General features: G+C 41.6%; 1 protein-coding gene and 1 pseudogene across 1 annotated transcript; one reads left to right on the top strand and one right to left on the bottom strand.

Moving 5' to 3' along the window:
• Positions 1-4495: 4495 nt before the first annotated feature.
• Positions 4496-5799, top strand: LOC128739615 (S-phase kinase-associated protein 1-like; annotated as a pseudogene).
• Positions 5800-5920: 121 nt separating this feature from the next.
• LOC128739613 (uncharacterized) lies at positions 5921-17657 on the bottom strand. The gene is made up of 9 exons (XM_053835109.1): positions 17618-17657; positions 16643-17341; positions 16390-16576; positions 15925-16336; positions 15302-15859; positions 14139-14382; positions 7180-7551; positions 7041-7129; positions 5921-6424 (listed from the first exon to the last, which is right to left on the bottom strand). The coding sequence occupies exons 1-9, from the start codon at positions 17655-17657 to the stop codon at positions 5921-5923; spliced, it is 3105 nt and encodes a 1034-aa protein (XP_053691084.1).
• Positions 17658-19987: the final 2330 nt, after the last annotated feature.

Raw genomic sequence — 19987 nt, 5'->3', positions numbered from 1 at the left:
TCGTCGTTAGCAGCCTAGAGCCGGGGTGGTTCGTATTATTTCAAGCAGTCGTCTGCATTCAACTCGATCTTAGGCCACCACTCGTCGCCAATTTCCCTGGCGTCTCAGAGGTCACAAATCACTTTCAACTTGTTTAAGCCATCTTGCACGTTGAGCCCGCCTGTTCCTGGTACCGGTGGAGTTTTTGAAGAGAACAGTTTTCATCGCACTGTTGTCCGGCATCCTTACAACGCAACGTGTCCGGTCTACCGACTTTCGCCAGATGTACGATGGGAATCTCTCCAAGCAGTTCCTGTAGGTCGTAATTCATACGCCTTCACCACACTCCGCTTTACGCTTTTAGTTTGTACTCCGCTAAATAACATTCTCAGTAGCTTCCGTCCGAACACGGCAAGAACTACCGGTTATGTTTAGCAATGTTGCAAATCGAGCGAGAAGCGAACGATGCCCACTCTCATGCGAACGAATGTGAGAAGCATAGTGAACCCCGCCTAATAATTCCCCACAAAACCTTGTTTTACCGGTGACAATCGGCGTAGCAAAATCTGCTAGATATACCATGTAGGCGGCGCAACCAGTTTAGGCAGTCGAGCCGGTCACCCCTTTTGTAGATGTAAGACAAACCACTACTTCCATCCATTCCTCCGGTAGCTTCTCCTCCACCCAAATATCGGAAATAATCTAGTGTAGAGCCGTTGGCAACGTTTTCAGCCATGTTATTAAAGCTCTGCTGATAGCCGATCCTTACTAGCAGCTTCGTTAGTCTTCAGCAACTCGATTTCTCATTGGACTTCTAGGAGATCGGGTGTTGGCATACCGCATCAAATCATATCATATACTACGGGGCTCTTCACTTAGTGCTGCGATAGCGGTCTCTCCGATGACCGTTCGTTCTCTTCCAGTATTCGCGCGTAGTTCTCGGTAGATTGCTTGTTATCTAGCTGCCCCATGTTCAGTCGAGGAGGACGGCTTTTACGCGCACATATACTACTACTAGGTGATAGTCAGAGCCAATATCCGCACCGTACATCCACAAGGAAATATGATAGAGTAGAACCGGCCATCTATGAGAACATGGTCAATGACCAAGGCAAGTGATCTCCAGATGGATTTGTAGATATCTTTGCGCGGGAAAAAGGTGTGTCGGATCACCATGTCTCGGGAAGCTGCGAAGTATATACATCGTTGGCCGTTATCGTTCGTGTCGGCATGTAGGCAATCAGTCTAAATATACATTTCTTCCCTACCAGCCTGGGTGTTCATATCGGGGACTGTTTATATACTTGACGAGGGCAATGTCCTTTTGGCTAAGGGGAATAACCTGCAGGCATCAAAAAGGCCTTGGCGATACACAAAAGCTCACTTGCGCAAATCAATCCGGTTGATACAGTCGACAATAAAATGTTAAAAATTAATTGGATGTGAAGAACTATACAAATCGAAGTGATTGGACAAACCAATTGCCAAGTGCCAACACAAATTGCGAACAAGAACTGCAGGTAAACCTTCCCCTTGCCTTTCGCTTATTTGCCCTTCGTCAAGTTACCCGTCGCCAGCCTACTAAAGTCTGAATGTCCATGCTTCAAATTGCAGAGCCTCGCTGAGTCGTTTTTAGAAAGTTTCATCACCTGCACCGGAGTTTGGATCAACGCTGAGCCGGCCACAATCTAGTAAAGTGGATCCCGGTTCTTGTAATAGAGGCCATTCTACGAATCACTTGGCGGCAAGGCCCGCAGTGTAACGAAAGTTTATAGTGGTAGAAGCGAAAGGAGAGGAGCGGAACGAAGTGGCTAGTGGTCCGGATTCTGGAGGAAAAAGGTAGGTGTGCTGTGGAAACGGGGTCCCATCAAATTCAGAAAGATAGAAAGGTTAGATAGTCTATAAAAAAGTGGGAATAGTGAAGCCACAAGTGAATGTGAACGCTAAATAAAATTGTGAACCTTTGTAAACCAATCACGAGTTTTCCATTGATGACTGCGAGTATTTGCAATAACCCGCGAAAACTTGGATAGGCAGGTCGACCCTGGGGCATTGGTTCAGGGGGTCCATACCACGCTCGTGGCTGTGCTTAGCCATAACTTACACAGTTCATGTTGATTATGCTGTAAAGCTTGCTTTATTTAGAATTGAAACAAACTTTTGCTCATAATGTGGCGCTCTTGGTGGACGGATTTGGAAGTTCTTGGCGCCCATGTGTCAGAAATTTTGTTAGCTTCACTTATGTATTTTTGACATTCCGCAAAACGACTGTACACTGAAGTCGTTTTTTACGCGGATTTCAGAACTAACGCGGTGTTTTTACGCGAATTTCGGAATTTACGCGGTTTTTTTACGCGAGTTTGATTTACGCGGAACGTATCCTTCGTGTAAAAAGCGACTTGAGTGTAATTTGTAAACAAGCTACATGGAAGCCGAGAGGGAAAAAAATTTGCACAGTTACAGCAAAGTTTCGTTAATTGGTGGTTCGTTAATTGGGCGGTTCGTTAATTGGGTGTTCGCTAATTGGGCTATGTGACAACGAATGAATGAATGTCAAAATTGTATGGAATTTTCGAGTTTAGAAATTTCTAACAACTGTCAGTCGGCCCAATTAGCGAATCAGCTAGAGTGCAGTCGTGGCCCAATTAACGAATTCAGGCTGTATTTGCAAAATCCATTGTAGCCTGCATCTAGGCTACTGTTTAGCTAAAATTTTCCAGAAATACCGTATGGCGTGTTATCAAACGGTATAAGGAAGCATTGACGACGATTCGGAAGCCTCAAGCTACTCATCGGAGTGGAATTGTCGACCAGAAACTGCTGGGTAAGATTTTGCAGACCATCAAGAAGAATCCCAATCTGTCGGATCATGATTTGACCAGAAAATTTGGTTCTGCCCATAGTACCGTGAGGAGAATTCGATTGAGGGAAGGAATCAAGTCGCATGGAGCTAGCAAACAGCCAAACCGAGCCATAAAACAGAATAGTGTGGCCTAAATCCGTGCTAACCAAGTTCGACGGGTGTTTTCCGATGGACGATGAAACCAATGTCAAGACTGACTTCGGGCAAATGCCAAGTCAAAAATTTTATTTGACAATGGCTCGGGGGATGCTGTAAGCAAATTTAAAATTATTTTTTCGACAAATTTGCACGAAAATTTATGATTTGGCAGGGCATTTGCAGCTGTGGCAAAAAAACGAAAGTGTTCGTTACAAATAAGACAATGTCGTCGGAACTGTTCCAACTGTATTACCGAATTTTGCCATTCATTTGGTCCCACCACCATGGGATTCATGGGATTATTTTGGCCAGATTTGGCAAGTTGTCATTACAGCAAAGTCGTTCAAGAATGGTATGCAGAGAAAGGGATCCAGTTTGTTCCGAAAGACCTTAACCCACCCAATTACCTGCCCTATTGAGAAATACTGGGCAATCATGAAGAGGAGACTAAAGTCAAAGGGAAAAGTTGTCAAAGACATCAATGAGATAAAGACTTAGACCAACCTGGTGCCCAGTGCCTCTGTGGGTCAAAGGTACATGGGTTCCGTCGAGCCACACGCCCTGGCGGGTGTTGTGGGTTCGAATCCGGTTATAATCTCAGATTAGAACTTCGTTCGACCCATGCACCTTCCAGCATTGGACAAGCGGTAGGAGTCACAACGACTACTTGTTAAGCGTAGCTCCTCCCCCCCCCTCACCCTTCCGCTCTTTCCCCACCATTCCAGAAAAAAATTTCATTACTTTCCCCTACCGTCCCTTCATCACTTGTAGAACCACCATTTCAAAAAAATATTAAGATGAAGACCTGATGGAATAAGATAGCCAAAACGATGGACGAAGAAAGTTTGCGCCGCCTAATGACTCATATTACAGGAAAAGTACGAGAATTCCTTCGACACTGTGACCAATAATTTTATCCGTATTTTTTCTTAAATGTATGAAGAAAACTACATTTGTGTAAGAAAAGATCTTGAATTCAATAATAAATAACTGAAATACACGTAGGGTAGATGCTCCAGTAGTTGTGGTAGTACCTATAGTGGCGGAAACTCGAATTATTCCGTTATTTTTGCAGATTTTGGTGCAAGTTTGGTGCTTACCGATAATACTGGTACTGGTAGTTCGATACCTATCAAACCAAAATCTGCAAGAATAACGGAATAATTGGAGTTTCCACCACTATAGGTACTACCACAACTACTGGAGCATCTACCCTAATTGTTTTTGTCCCAATACTATCTGAAGCAAGCTTTAATACTTAAAGAAATGGCCCTTTATTCTCAATAGACTCATCCTCACGTTGAGCACTACCGAGTCTTGTTAAGTTATATTATACATATATTACAAAGTCTAAAAGGCGTTCATGTCTGTTTTTGCTAAGTCTGAATTCTTGCAGTAAGAAACCAAATTTGGTGGAGGTACTTCTGTTGAAGAGCATCAGTTTCGTTGAAAACAACAACAATCTCATTATTTGTTATTAAAAGTTGACAAGACAGACTAAAAAAATAACCTGCAATGGCTAGCAATTCCTTTAAACTGCAATCCTCAGATGGAGAGATTTTCGATACAGCCGTTGAAATCGCCAAATGTTCTGGAACGTTGAAAACCATGATCGAAGATCTACGTCTGGACATTACGACTAAGGACCACGTTCCGCTGCCGAACGTGGCCGGCGCAATCCTTCGGAAGGTACTGGAGTAGGCCACCTACCACAAGGACGATCCGGCACCGATTGAAGATGAGGATGAAAACCAGGAGAAACGGTCGGACGATATCTGCCAGTGAGATCAGGAGTTCCTCCGCGTCGACCAGGGTACTCTGTTCGAGCTGATTTTGGCCGACAACTATCTGGATATCAAGGCTCTTTTGGATACTTGTTGTAAAACGGTGGCGAATATGATCAAGGGCAAGCCGCCGGAGGCAGACGTTCAACAAAATGATTTTACACCGGAAGAAGAGGAACAAATTCGCAGGGAGAATGGTGTGAAGAAAAGTGATAGTTTTGTATGGCCGATGAGTTCCATAAATAAAAATGGCTGTATTAGAAAGATAATTATTTGTTTTTAAATATGATATTTAGTATATGACTATCTCAAAAGAAGTCATAAATCCATAGTCTTTTTTGAATTGGTTTGTTTCTTAACGCTTTATGACGTAACTTGTACAACACACCTTCCCCCTTATTTGATGAAAAACGTAAGGATATCTCTACAGCTTTAGCGACGAGACACCACGTTTTTTGAATTCTGTCGCCCGCTCCGGATCAGACGCTGTCATGAGCCGCTGCTTAATTGAGGAATCGTAAAACCATTAAGAGCTGCGCTTAATAGGGGAACAGACGCTCAATGCTAACAAAGCTATTCATCGTTGCTACATACAGCGTTCGCATGAATGCCTCCTTGCCTATCGTTATAGGGTGATTTATATATTTTGGACAGCCGTTACGCGTGCTCTATTTTAGACTTTTACGGCAAAATCAAATAGAAGATATCCAAAATAGAGTGGGCGTAACGCCTATCCAAAATAGATAAATCACCCTACGTTTCCAACGGGGTTGGTTACGCGATCTCCGCTAAGGTTGCTCATATTCTGGCTGGTACCACAAGGAAATAGAGATGGGAGTTGTTGGATAAGAGGACAACTATGGAGTCTTTTTTACAGCTGAAGATACGCTAGACACCGATGTTACGCATTATCCAACCGTTCGTTTGCTAAGAACTCCACCGGCACCAGAAATAGAGGCTCAACATGCTAGATGGCCGAACCAAGTTAAAGCCGATTTCCGTACAGATCGGGCCACCGCGTCTTTACACTATTAGAGGAGGAAGAGTAGTAGTAGTACAATTACAGTAGTACAAATCAAAAATGATACACCAGAATTACTACTGAAATAACAAATGTGCTATATTCTCTGTAAGTAAAAAAAGTAATGAACTTCTTCTAATGTTTTCTCTCCAGCTGTGAAGTAGCAAAACGAGCTATCAATAATTCGACTAAAAACACTATTACACCGAATGTCGTTCCGAACCCCAAAATAATTACTGCACCAAGAAAATCCTTTAGCACCACCGCACTGGGCTCTTTCGGTGTTCTTCGTCGCGCATGATCGACCAAATTGTTAATGTACGGGTTCAGATACTTGTTATACGCCACCAGTTCCTGATAGTAGCGAACCGAGGCATCTGTGGTGCGCAGAATCATTTCGTTGAATCGCTCCATTAACGGCCATGTTTTGGTCGCCATTGCAACGTGGTACACAAAATATAAATCCTCAACTAAAAGCTGATACTGGTGAGCGTTCCGATCGGTTATCCAGCTTCCAAACACGAGATGTCCATTTTGTTGACGACCCATACAGAAGGCTACATCGCCTTTGTCGGCCATCCGTTCCAGTTCGTCCGGTGGGTGTACCTCGAAGCGTGACAAAAGCTTTACTATTGTGGGCTAAAAATGTTCATTAAATTTGATTATCACCTCTGGATAACTTATTCAAATTATACTTATTACATTTTTTGATGGAAGCAGTGAGAAAATCCAGGCTTCGTGCGTCTGTAGAAGGGTGAGGTTACTTGAAGGTTACTAGGTTACCATGAAGTGGCATGGTCATCAAACTTGCATGTTTACTAGTGTAAATATTGCCCAGATTTAGAGAAAAGAGGAGTAAATAGACCGACAGGATCGTTTCTGAAATGGTTCGTTTTTCAATTTTTGCTGGTCGCAGCAGAAAAATGGACAACATATTGAAAGTATTCCAGGCTATGCTTTTGCGTTCATTGCGAATACGGGTTTCAACTCGATGCAGTGAATAATTGATAATCACCAAAATACAGAATACCGCCGCCGTCAGTATCCAAACAGATTTCGGAAAAACAAGCATCATTGTTTTCCATGGCTGTGCAGGTCTAAAATAATGTTCCTTAATCGAAGCTGACGTGATAGATTTTTACTTATCTTGTTCTCACCTAGGAATCGGAACGATTGCCGTTACACCTCCTCTGCCTAAAGTTGCAGAATATGTGAAGTATTCATAATATCGATGCCAATTACTAAGTGCTGCCACCCCAATGTCAGCGCGGCGTTCGACCAGATTACCAAGGATTCCCTTACCCGTCTTGTTGTCATACACATCGCCCCACATGGTTTCTTCGTCTGCAAGCAAGATAAGAGGAATTTGTCGAACTGGACACATAAATGCTTACCTATTATCATATCGAGGGTACAGTTATACTTTCCGCAAAACTGCGTGAGTATCAGTCCTTCTGAACAGTCCAGCTCAAGGGCTTGATGGTCGAATTGTACCAGCGGAAAACTTGGTTCACTTTCCTTATACACCATATAGGGGATGAAGGTGAAAGTCGCCACCCTTATCGTTTTACCTTGAAGGTTAGCCATTTTGTCCGGTAATAAATTACTACCATAACGGAATTTTTCACTACCAATATCGTACGAATCCAGCAAAAGAAGATCTCTCGTTTGTCTACTTTCGACTGCATAATTATGTGTCAAAATATCAATTGACTCCTGTGTGACGGTTGGTAAGAGTATTAGCAAGTTCAGGATCTCATCTAAAGCTGTATGTTTAGTGAGGAGATTCAATAATGTGGAATTGTTGGAATATGCTTGATTAAACAGTAATATAACAGTTTTGTTGGGATTTCTATACATTGCTTGATCGTGCATATCGATATAGTGATCAAAAAACAGTTCAATTGATTCATCATGCACAATGAAATTGTAGCATCCACATTCGATTGCGGAAACCATCAAGGAATTGGTACCATGAATGGATCCAAGTGTTACTATGGGAAAGGATAGTTCAAAAGGAATTATCGCTAGATTTCCCCGCATATTGTTTGCTATCATGCAGATTGTACTCCCTCCGATGAGATAAACTGAAACTATCGAATAATAAGATATTCGTAAAATTTTCTTTATACCTAATGTTACTTATGTGTGCTACAAGCTGTCGGTAAGAAGTTTCAAAATTATTTGTAGTTTCGTCGAAAATCTTGGACCGATCCATGGCGATGTCTATTGCTAACTCTACAATTGGTGAGATGTACATACAACTTAGTACTTCAACTGGTACGAAACGATGATCGTCCACTTATATGCTATTGTTTACAGTGCATTCAAAATTAGAGTATCAATTTCAATGGAAATGTGCCACCTTCATTACGCAGTATGGATATCAATGCTTGATATCTTCGGAAATAAAGTTAATTGCTTTAACTCAGCAGGTCAATTAATAACGAATGACTCTGCTTTATTATTTGCGAAGCACAGCAATCAGGCCAGAAATAGCAAACAACCTCAAGCTGCTCCAGCTCTAGAAAGACAAGAGCTAATGAGAGCACTTTGACTTGCCCGACTTAATAATGCCAATGGTACAATGCCAATGGGGTCACTGCGGTTTGCACGGAGTGGAATCTGACCAGTATCTACTCCGAAATTAAGACCAACTTAGGAATACTGTTCGATCGAGAAGGACCAATTTTGGCTTTAGTTTTCAAAAGGCCGCATAAACAACCCTTTTGAATGGGTAATCTGACCTTTTGAGAACTAAACACGGAAGTTTGGAAAAATGGTTTAACATAATTTATGAGAAACTACTCCGGGCTAATGAGACGCGCAGGCTTTATGAGAAGGTAAACCAATCTCGCAGAGGATGCACACCGATGTTCTCCTGCGTATGTATAGAAACGCGCCCGGTGGTCGACTGATGGAAGCAGTTCTTCGATGCATATCTCAATGGCGATACAGCAGAAGTAGACATAACGGAAGCAAACCTAGGAATACCTACAAACGAAAACAACGTGTCGGCTACCGATCTCGAAGAAATCCGGCAAGAAATCAGTCTAGTGAAGAGTGATAGAACCGCCGGAATGGGCAGACTCCCGGCAGACTTCTACGAAAATGGCCACGAACCTCTACCAATGGTACTTCACTGAATAATTTCAAGGATTTGGGAGGAAGAGAAACTCCTCCACTCCTCCGGTAAGTGGATGGAAGGTGTGGTATGTCCAATCTACAAAAAAAGCGATCAGCTAGATGACTGTAATTACTGCGGTATTACTGCGGTGCTCTCTCAGATCTAGTTACATCGTTATCCCAATGGCAAGATAATTCGTAAGGCACACCCGACGGGCTTTATGAGGGTCTGTGCTACTGCAAATCAAATTTACACTCCAACAAATCCTCCTCAAATATCGGGAGTACAACGTGCCCACGCATCATATCTTCGTCGATTTCAGTGCAGCATACGATACAGTCGAGCGCGAACAGCTATGGCAGTTAATGCACAAGTACGGCTTTCCGGATAAACTGACGCGACACTCTCGTACAGAGGGTTGTGACAAAGGGATGAATTGTATGTTATTCAACATCGCTATTGAAGGTGTGATCCGGCGAGCTGGCATCGAAACGATCTTCAACAAGAGAAGCCAATTCCTAGCCTTCCCAGGCGACCACGACATCATTACTAGAAACCTTGGGACGGCGAAGGTAATTTACGCCAGAGTAAAAACAGAGGTTAGCATAATTGGGTTACAAATCAATGCGTTGAAAACTAAATGTATGGTAGGAAGAGGCTCCAGAGAAAACAATGTTTGCCTCCCACAGACAATCACTATTGACGGCGAGGAACTGGGAGTGGTTGATGGAAAAGTGGAGAGAAATTCTTGCTACGGCAAGAGCAACCTCGGCTCTATGCTGGTAGAAGTAAGAAGTAAGACTTGACCCTTCTTTAATAACTAGGCTGAAACAATGGTCTTAAAATAAGCATAGCACAGTAATGTGTGAACAGGTTTTGTTGTGTTCAATCTTTGTTTATAATGTTTTCAATCATGCCCATACTCAAATTGAAGAATAAAATTTGCGTCACTGGAACAGTAGTCGTTATTCTTCCTATTTATGTAACTGCAAGTAAAACGTTAGAGCAGCATATGCAAGCCAAAGTAAAACAGTAAACAATTGCATTCATTCAATCCAATCGAAGGCAACGAGTTTGGTGTTTGATCTTCTAACTGCTCAAATAAAGAATTAAGGCAATGATGCTATTTGAACCAGATTGACAATTAACCTGTTACTGGCCACGTGATTCATTTGAACAGCAAAACAATAATTGACAAAACAATACTTACATTTTATTTATCAATTTTTCATGCTGACACAAAGCAGACACTACGCTGAAGTGTGTTTCAACACACTTTTCATTGAAGGGTTAATCGATTGTACCGTAATGATTTAAACGATTTGTTGACAATACAGGTTGCTTGTTACATTCAAAAGACACATAACAGTGCATATTGAGAGTAATAAGCGGACCCAATCCTAGGTGGCCCAATAACGTTAATTTGAAATATAGTAGACATGACATCCTTGCAGAACACTGACTACTTTATAGAGCATGAACTCGCTTACGAGAAACTTTTAAGTCAAATAGGTATGCTACATGTTTGTGGTAACTTTCTATGACTTATGTGTACTAAGCATTTTCTTTTTTCTAGTTGCAACGTACTTTGTAGGAATGTACACAATTTGCAGGATAATCCTACGTCCCAGCACTGGACACAATTCGATGATAAACGTTAAAACTGACCTTCCGGTTGTCGTAACCAATCCTGGCCGGTTGTTGTCATCACAATTACATGATCCAATGATTACCGCTATCGATTTGGGTGCGGCCGTGTTTATAGTGGAGGAAGAAGCAACTTTTGAATTTCTTGATAATTTCATATCTAAACATGATAGTAGTATACAACGGGTGCACCGCAAATTTGTCCTAATAACTCTACAAACAAGCGAAGCAAACTCGACCGACATGCTCCAGTTTATTCTAACTCATCCTGCTGTCGTAGAAATAGCCAACTTGCTTATTGTGAAACCAAGTGAGGATGTTTTCGAACTGATTACTCACCGCTTTGTCGGAAACTATCCGGATTCTTCAGTACATCGCATTGTTGATAGATACTTTCCCCACAACAGTACGTTTCACCACAAAAACAATCTATTTCCAAACAAACTGGACAATCTGATGGGAAAACGAATTGGATTGGCTACCTTTGAATTGCTACCGTGGATTGTACTGCGATCAATAGACCATGGATTAGTTCGACATGCGAACGAATCGTTCACACTTGACGGCCTGGATGGTTACTTGCTGATACAGTTTTGCCTTCGACACAATTGCACCTGGGAGTTATCGATTGGTAAGTACCCCCTTTGAAATAAGCCAAAAGTTTTCTAATAAAAAACTAAATCATAGATCAAAATAAACAATATGGACAGGTTTTCGATAACCACACCGGTGACGGAATGATGGGAGCACTGCTTGACCGCAAGGTGGATTTCGCGCTAGCAGCACTCGGAGCTTGGCACCCGTTCTATCAGTATTTCAGTTTCTCAGATCCCATAATGCTGATTGGTGTAGGCTGCCTCACTCCAAAACCTCGGTAGGAAATTGAAAATACTTCTGCTTATATGGCGTTATACCGATCGATACATAGTTGCAATGTTATAGATTAATCGACTCTTGGAAAATAGTATTCCTAATGTTCTCTATACCAGTGTGGATAATGATTACCGTAACGTTTATCATCATCTCTCTATTTGAATACGTTCAATCGGTAATAATTGAAAAATCTCGAACAAGCCAACGACCAAAGGACCTATCACGCAGTTTCATCAATGTGTTGGGTGCTTTTCTGCTGCTACCAACGGAGCTCAAACGGACTCGAGTTTCGGAATCAGTTCTTTCGATTTCCTTACTCTTGGTGACATTCATTACCGGTTACGTTTATATAGGAAAAATTCACGGCTTCCTTGCTATTCCGGTTTTCCAACCACCGATCGACACAATTCAGGACCTTGCTATTAGTAACCTTCCTTGGTATGGTCCTCACTATGCTTGGATATATGCCATAATGGATTCTGAAAACGTAACAATTGCTCAAATATGATGGATATTTCAAAAAATCACACTTCCACTATTCCTTTCCAGTATTACATCAAGAGGATTCTTGACACATATCGCACAGGATCATCTTCATCACTACAGGAGCTGGCAAACAAAGGGAATGCAGGACTTGTTTTGGGTACACTTAACCATGGCCACTTTATGGTTGGATCATGGTTAACTGCTGAAAATTCTGAACACTACAGACTGATGTCCGAATTGCTGTACTACGAGTACGACACTGGATACGCCACCAAGACATGGCCACTGTTGGAAATCTTCAACAATTTCGCCATGTGGACACGCGATGCTTGCCTTTACCGTTATATAGAACTATCTGAAGTGTACAAGTACATGGACTATCGCGTTCAAAGCTCTATTCAACATTCCCGGGATAGGCTGAGGTACAATTTGAAAGCACTGGCCCTGGAGGAAATAAGTGGCGGTTTGTTGCTGTTCGGATGTGGATGTCTGATATCTGCTGCTGTGTTTGCAATTGAAATGATTTTCTGTATGAGAAATAACAAGAATTAGTATAAGTTTATACGGCATTAGGTAATGTGAAAATAAATTTGGTGGCGTTGACGTTTTGTGTATTTTCTATGAAAAATGAAATTGATCTCTAAGGATCGATAGTGAAAGCAATTAATACTATCCCGATAAAAGCAACGAAATGCTTTGGACTAGCTAAGAGTGTAATATTTACGTTGTCCGAGCTTCATCACAATATGTTAAGTGGTTATCGAGATGGCATCGGAGTAAACGCACATCCGCCAAAAATTTTGACTATGTATCACAGATGTATCGGAAAACATCTGGCAGTCTGTCACTCTACCAATCAAACTAATCATAAAAATCGTGTCCAGAAAATTGGCTATTAACTGCCTTGTAGTATGTATACATGACAATGCAATCGCATTTTGTCCGCAAATGCTCCTAGAGCTTCCTTGAGTGTTTTTTTTACTGTCAGATTTTGCTTCGGTACAACTTGAAACTTCTGAAACCAACTCTCTCCTTTGCTTTCTGGACATAAGTTTGCGCACTCTTGCCGTTTTTGCCGCATCTCGTCGTCATCGTCCGCAGCCTAGAGTCGGTATGACTGGTGCTGCTTCAAACAATAGTCCCTATTAAACTCAATCTTGGGCCACTCGTCGCCAATTTCCCAGTCGTCTCAGAAGTCGCAAATTACTTTCGACCTGACCGAGCTATCGTGCCGTTGAGCCCCCTGTTCCTAGTGCCGGTGGGGTTGTTGAAGAGAACTGTTTTCTTCGCACTGTCGTCCAGCATTCTTACGTCGTGTTCGGCCCACCGTGAGCCAGCGAGGGGAATCTCTCCCAGCAGTGCGTGATTCATAGGACTCCACCACTCTCGGCTTTCAGTTTGTATTCCGCCAAATACTACAAACATGGCAAGGGCGCGTATGTCCTTCAGAGCAGCGTCACGGTTTCAAGTCCATAAATAACTACTGGTCTAATCAGAGTTTTGTACATTGTCAGCTTCGTACGGCGGCATATGCTTCTTTATCGTAGCATTTTGTGAACAACAAAGTAGGCCCGTTTTCCCGCTTAAATGCGCCCCTGGATCTCCTTACTAGTGTTGTTGTCCGCGGTCACCAGCAACCGCGTTCGTCGTCGTCAACGGTTACCGTACGTGGGAGGCACGTGATTGTTTCTTTTGAGCCTCTTCCTTGCATGTATTTGGTCTTCGACGCATTTGTTTTTAGCCCGATCCCCCTAGACTCCGCTTTAAGTCTGGCGTAGATTGCCTCCGCCGCCATCAAAGTCATCTGGAAAGCCTAGAAGTTGATTATCCTTGATGAGAATCGTTCCTCTCGTTTCGATGTCCGCTCATCGTAGCACTCCATCATGAGCGATGTTGAACAGCATGCAGGATTTGCCCTCACCTTACCTTACCCCTCGCCACATCTTGAAGGGACTCGAGAGTGTCCCCGAAATGCACACAAAACACATCACTCGATCCAATGTAGCTCTGAGCAGTCGCGTCAGTTTCTCCGGAAATGTATTCGTGCATTATATGCAATAGCTGGTCTCGATCGACTGTATCGTATGCTGCTTTGAAATCAATAAAGTTGTGATGCGTGGCCACGTTGTACTCCCGACATTTCTGTAAGACCTGTTGGATGGTAAAAATTTGGTCCACAGTTGCACGAGCCTCCGTGAAGCCTGGTTGGTAATTTCCTACGAAACGCTGCTCGGCCACTGGAAGCTGCGTAGTATATACATCGTTGACCGTCATCGGTCGTGTCGACGTGCAGACTATGGGATCCTATTACCGGTCTACACATTTCTTCCCTACCAACCATGGCGTTCATATCCCGGATGACGATCGTGATGTCCGGTGGCGAGCAGCTGTCGTGCGTTGCCTTCATCCTCGCGTAGAATGCATCCTTCTCATCGTTGGGTCCGGGCAGTGCACGTTGATGATGCTGTAATCGAAGAAACGGCGCTTTACCTCAATAGACACATTCTTTCGTTAATCGCCTTCCATTCTATCACGCGATCTAACATTCTGCCCAACACTACAAAGCCCGTCCCCAGTTCGTTGGTAGTGCCACCGCTCTGGTAATACTTGGCCCTTCCGCCGCGGGTCCTCCAAAACTTCTCTCCTTTGCTATTCAAGCAACAGCCGGTCGCCATCTGCGTAATGCGATCTGCGGTTCCAAGCACCAAGTTTCCTTTCGTCATTTTTGCTTCGTCATTTAGGTCGATGCCGAATATTCCAATCTGTATTCGCTTGAATGTTCGTAATACTTGATTTAGGTAGGTTGCCTTACTACGGCCACGCCATCGAATCTCATGATGGGACTGTTATGTTAGAAGCAGAGACAACACAGTGCCTCTTTCCTTGTTGGTACACGACCTTAGGTTCCAGAGGGGTTAGCTACCCTATCTTCGCTAAGGTTACACTTATTCCGGCTGGTACCACAAGAAGGTAGGGATGGGAGTTGCTGCAAAAGAGGCTAAGGACCACTATGGGGTCTGTATTGCACATTATCCAACTGTTCACCAAACCGCCGCGTATCTGGTTGCCATAAATATTCTGTTAGAAAGAAACCATTACTTTCGAATGAGTTTTTGGATCAGCTGGCTTTGACTTCATGCAACTTATATTTGAGATAAATCAAAGTTTAGCTTTTATAAAATTGCCGTGCAAGTCAAATAATTATTCCACACGCGTGTGAAGTGGAGTTATAACTTTTATTTTTATCAACTTGAAGTTTATTGCTGTAAGTGTCACTAAGAAAGCGGTTTATTTAGTGTGCGATTTTAAATATAAAAATTTAGATAAAAATTTAATAATACAAATGTCTTAATCTCAATTTCTCAATAAACCATCCAGTCAACCCGGCTCCTTTGAATGCCCCTATTTCGTTGTATCTGCTGCCTCCACTTGCCTGCCAACCGTTTGGCTATCTCTCTTTGTTTCTCAAGCTTCCGTGTGAAAATCTCGAAAATCAGTGCTGCCAGTGCCGCTAAGTAACCGCAACCAAGCATGAGCAGGCCACCCTCGATGCTATCCACTCCGAAAGGCTTCAGCACGTTATGTGGTTTGTCTCGTGAATGCTCGATCGAGATTTGAACTCTATAATTCATATAGTGATAGACATCCACCAATTCCACATAGCGACACAGGCAGGCATCGCGAATCCATCCGGTAAGGTAGTCAAATCGGTCCAACAGGGGCCAGGTTTTGCTAGCATACGCCGTATCATATTCAAAGTAAATCAGCTCCGACATTAGTCGGTAGTTTTCGATGTTCTCCGCCGTAAACCAGGGTCCGACCATAAAATGCCCAAAATTAAGCACGGCGAAAACCAAAGCCTCGTCACCTTCATCTGCGATGCGTTTAAGTTCATCGATTGGAGTAACTTTGAAGGTTGACAGGATCTTTTGGACGTACGGCTGCAAGAAGAAGAAGGATGGTAAGCTTCAAGGTATAACGCGTTGTAAGCAAATGAAGGAAGTACATTTAGGGATCCAATCAGTGCGTACATCCAAGCTTCATGCGGTGCATTCCAGTGTTTATTACTCATAGCCAAATCGTAAATTGTGTCGATGGGGGGTTGAAAAACTGGAACCGCAAGAATGCTATGAATTTTTCCAATATAAACGTATCCAACAAGGAAAGTAACAACTAGCAGTGAAATCGATAAAATGTTTTCAGAAATGCGACCTCTTCTCAATTCAGACGGTAACAGCAGAAACGCGCCGAACACATTGAGGAAACTTCGTGATAGACTCTTCTTGTATTGCAAATGTGATGCAGCACTTTTCGGCAAATAGTAGTCAAAAAACACGATCAATATGTAAGTGGCAATTAGGAGAAACCAAACGGTTTTGGTGAACATCATAAAAACGATTTTCCACGATGGAATTAACCTGGAATAATGTCCCAATTATGATGGAACATAAATTGATTGTATGGATCTTACCTAGGTCTTGGAGCAAGCGATGTAACTCCGATCCACATGATCGGATTCGAAAAGCTAAAGTACTGAAATAGTGAAGCCCAAGCGCCGACTGCTCCAATTGCAACATCAACTTTGCGTTCTACTAACGATCCGATCATTCCGTTTCCGGTATGGTTTTCAAATACAACGCCGTATTGGTTTTCTTGATCTGAAATTCTTCCTCTATTTAATAACACGTTCCTAATAATACGTGAAAAGATACATTTCAACTCACCAACTGAAAGATCCCAGGTGCAATTGTACCATAGGCAAAACTGAATTAGAATATACCCATCCAGTCCATCTATGGTGTACGACTGGTTCAGATATCGCACGATCCCGTCGTCTGCTTGACGCATCATTGACCACGGTAGAAGCTGGAAGGTTGCTACGCGCATCCTTTTTCCCATTAGGTTGGACAATTTATCCGGAAACAAATTGCTCCCGCGGTCAAAAGTTTGATTCTCTACTCGAAAGGAATCCAGTAGTATCAACTCCCGGGATTTCGGCAGGTTGCCCACATAACGATGCGTCAGTAAATCGATTTTACTGGAATTAGTTACCACCAGCAGCAAATTCGCGATTTCCTCGATTGCGGGATGTTGTTGAATTTTTCGTAGCAGCATCTCCGCTGCCGGACCAATAGAGTGAATCGACAGGATAATGTACTTCTCCGGTCGACGGAAAATTGTTCCATCATGAACTGGAATGTAACTATCAAGAAACTGAATGGCGGAGTCCTCATCTACGATAAATGCGGTACAGCCCAGTTCGATCGCGCGGTGCATTCTTAAGTTTTGCGAAATGTTAGACGATGGTTCGGTTGTGACTACAGCGAATGGTAGCCCGACTTGAAGGTGAGACACTTGGTGTTGCTTAGGAGTGCTAGGGATCACCCTACATACGGTGTAGACACTCAAAAAATAGGTAATCACTGTAAAACAAAAGTGTGTATAATTGATGCTGCATAAAAGAATGTATTGAGTAGAAAAGCTATTACGAATACGACGTATTAGTTCGCCTTGAGATACAAGAAACGCTTCTTCAGATATTTTTTGGCGTAAGAATATCATATCTGTAGTTTAAATGATTTACTTTCCACCGAGTAATGAACAAGAACTATTGTTACAGTATATTATTTTTGCCCTTTTATAGAGGGCTGTCCCAAGGACTATTTGAAACGTTATGTTTGTCATATTGTTCGATTTACAATTACATGATTTGGTACATGTTGAGCTATTGGGATACATTGTCGCAAAATCAATACAAAAACCATGTCGTCTGTTGACCACACTTGATCATTACAACTTAAAGCTAATTCTTCAAAAGGTTGTATGTGTCTTCACATACGTATTTAAAAAAGTTATAACTCGAGAACTATTGATTTTTTTTTTTTGATGGAACTTATTTTTGTAAAAATTCCTATTTCATTGCAATTAAAAGTTAAAGTTAACTTAAATCATTTAAAATGTTACTAAAAATTAGCGACTCCTATGTTATACAAACTTATTTTACAACTTTTTGCGAAACAGTATTCTCACTTACGAATTTTATTCAGCAGATTTTCGTACGCAAGTTCGAAGGTAAAATTCGCCAATGGATGCATTATTTTTTTCCAGCAACTCAGCAGCACAAAAGTAATATTGGAAGCCATTTATGTGTCCTATTTTCTTTATATAGTCCCTCAGGATACAGCGGATTTACGATATTCATGATATTTTATTTGGCAAATAACTATCGAGACTATCGGTCAATAGTTTGTCAAATCGATATCGGTTTGGAGCCAGCCTAAAAATATTCGTTTGATACTGATATTGCATCAACCAATATTATCACAAGAAAAACAAAGCTAGTGGATTCGTTGTTGATTGACATTATGGAAAGTGAAAATGTGCACTGTGTGAATGGTATTGTTTATTCCAATAATATTTGTGGTTTCTTTATGCTTTTTGTAAACCAAGTTTAAAACAAATGTAATGACTATGCATTTGAAACAAAATATTGCAGTAACGTCAAAGCTTGATTGCCAAAAAATTGTTACACGGAATAAGTTAAATAATCTTTCTCACCCGATGACAATCGTGGATCAAAAATACCAAGCCAGGTCATTGTTATTTTCTGTTACAATTAATTAATTTATAACATTAAAAGATTTTGCTTTTACATAAAATGAATATAAATTCATATTACTAAACTCGAAACTAAATCATTGGACATTGGAATGAAAAACGGAACTTTTGTTGCCGCCATTTTTAAGGCATAAAAAATGAATTTGCTTATGTAAAACATGATGAGAAATCGATTGGTGATGGTCTCAACGCGCGTAAATGACGAGAAATAGCCCATTTGCCCCATTCACCTCTATTTTCTAATAGTTTTGAAAGAATGATGAGCAAACTCTCTCTAATTTGAGATTCTATGGTAAGGAAAGTAGAAGTTTAGGAAAAAGGTAAATGGATAATTTTATTTTGTTATAACATACTTTAGAAGTCTGATTAGCCCCATTTTACTCAAGGATTTTAAACTACAGGGTAGTAGGGTAAAACAAAACAAAACATTCCCTTTGTCATTTAATCTTCTGACAGCTTCAACCTTCATAACAGGCATGCCTTCTTGAACATCTCTGGTGAATGTATAGAATTGACATTTTGCCTGTAGTGCAAAAACCTTGAGTAAAATGGGGCAAATCAAATTTCTGGATTACGTTATATTGAAATAAAATTGTTCATATACCTTTTTTCTAAACTTCTTCTACATTACCATAGAATCTCGAATTAGAGAAACTGTGTATTGTCTGCCGAGTACAAGAAGAACTCCCATTTCAAATCTTCAAATCAAAGGTCCGGTTTCAACGAACCAAATCTTTACCATGCGGAATTTTTACTTTTTTTAAACTACTGAAAGCAAAATTTGTAAGTTGTAGTTGAACGAGTTTGTTCGTGTAGTTGAACGATTAATAAAATTAGACTTGGAATATCGGAATAGAAATATGATACCTGAGATAACATGATACTGCAGACAGATCTTCAAATTTTTCCAGAGTGGTGTCGCGACCAACGGGCTGAGAACGGGTTTTGTAGTGATGGCCAGAATGCAGGATCTGGAAGGCGATCGACGAGAGGATGTGTGTGTTGAAGATAAAAGGCCGTTCCTTCAAGCATAACCATCATAAACGTGCATTGTCTACCAGGGCCCTATACAACGTCACCTTTAATTGCATAGCGTCACTCATAAATGAAGCAGTGAAGCTTCAGATTCTACAGAAGCAGCACCGCTTCAGTTTCAAACTTGCTTCAGTCAGCGTCAGCAAAACGGGTTTAACTTCGTCATGACGATCAGTTTCAACTTTTCATTAGTACTTTTCTATCAAATATTCAGAAGAAGACTAGCAGCTATGAATGCAAATGAATTGAATTTGAGTAACAATTCCTGCAATGCAACGCATATTAAAGTTAACCTTGTCAATGTCGACAAATCGTGCCTGACTTTCTGCCGTCGTCAATTGAAACAGCCGCCAACTTCAACTGAAGCTTGCTTGAAACGTTCAGTTCAACAAACGAAGCAAGTCACTTCATGTATC

This window comes from Sabethes cyaneus, chromosome 3 (genome assembly GCF_943734655.1).
Source record: "Sabethes cyaneus chromosome 3, idSabCyanKW18_F2, whole genome shotgun sequence".
In the NCBI taxonomy this organism is placed as follows: Eukaryota; Metazoa; Arthropoda; class Insecta; order Diptera; family Culicidae; genus Sabethes; species Sabethes cyaneus.
The sequence above is the reverse complement of the archived record's forward strand: the minus strand, read 5'-3'. Positions and strand labels throughout refer to the sequence as shown.

What these genes read in the sequence shown, in the direction of transcription:
- LOC128739613 (XM_053835109.1), bottom strand. Translation starts at nt 17,657, where the DNA reads ATGTATCCCAATAGCTCAACATGTACCAAATCATGTAATT. An exon ending in CACTGATTGGATCCCTAAAT is followed by an intron (nt 15,860 to 15,924) that starts GTACTTCCTTCA and finishes TTCTTCTTGCAG; the next exon opens with CCGTACGTCCAAAAGATCCT. An exon ending in CAGTGGCCGAGCAGCGTTTC is followed by an intron (nt 7,552 to 14,138) that starts GTAGGAAATTAC and finishes CTAAACATACAG; the next exon opens with CTTTAGATGAGATCCTGAAC.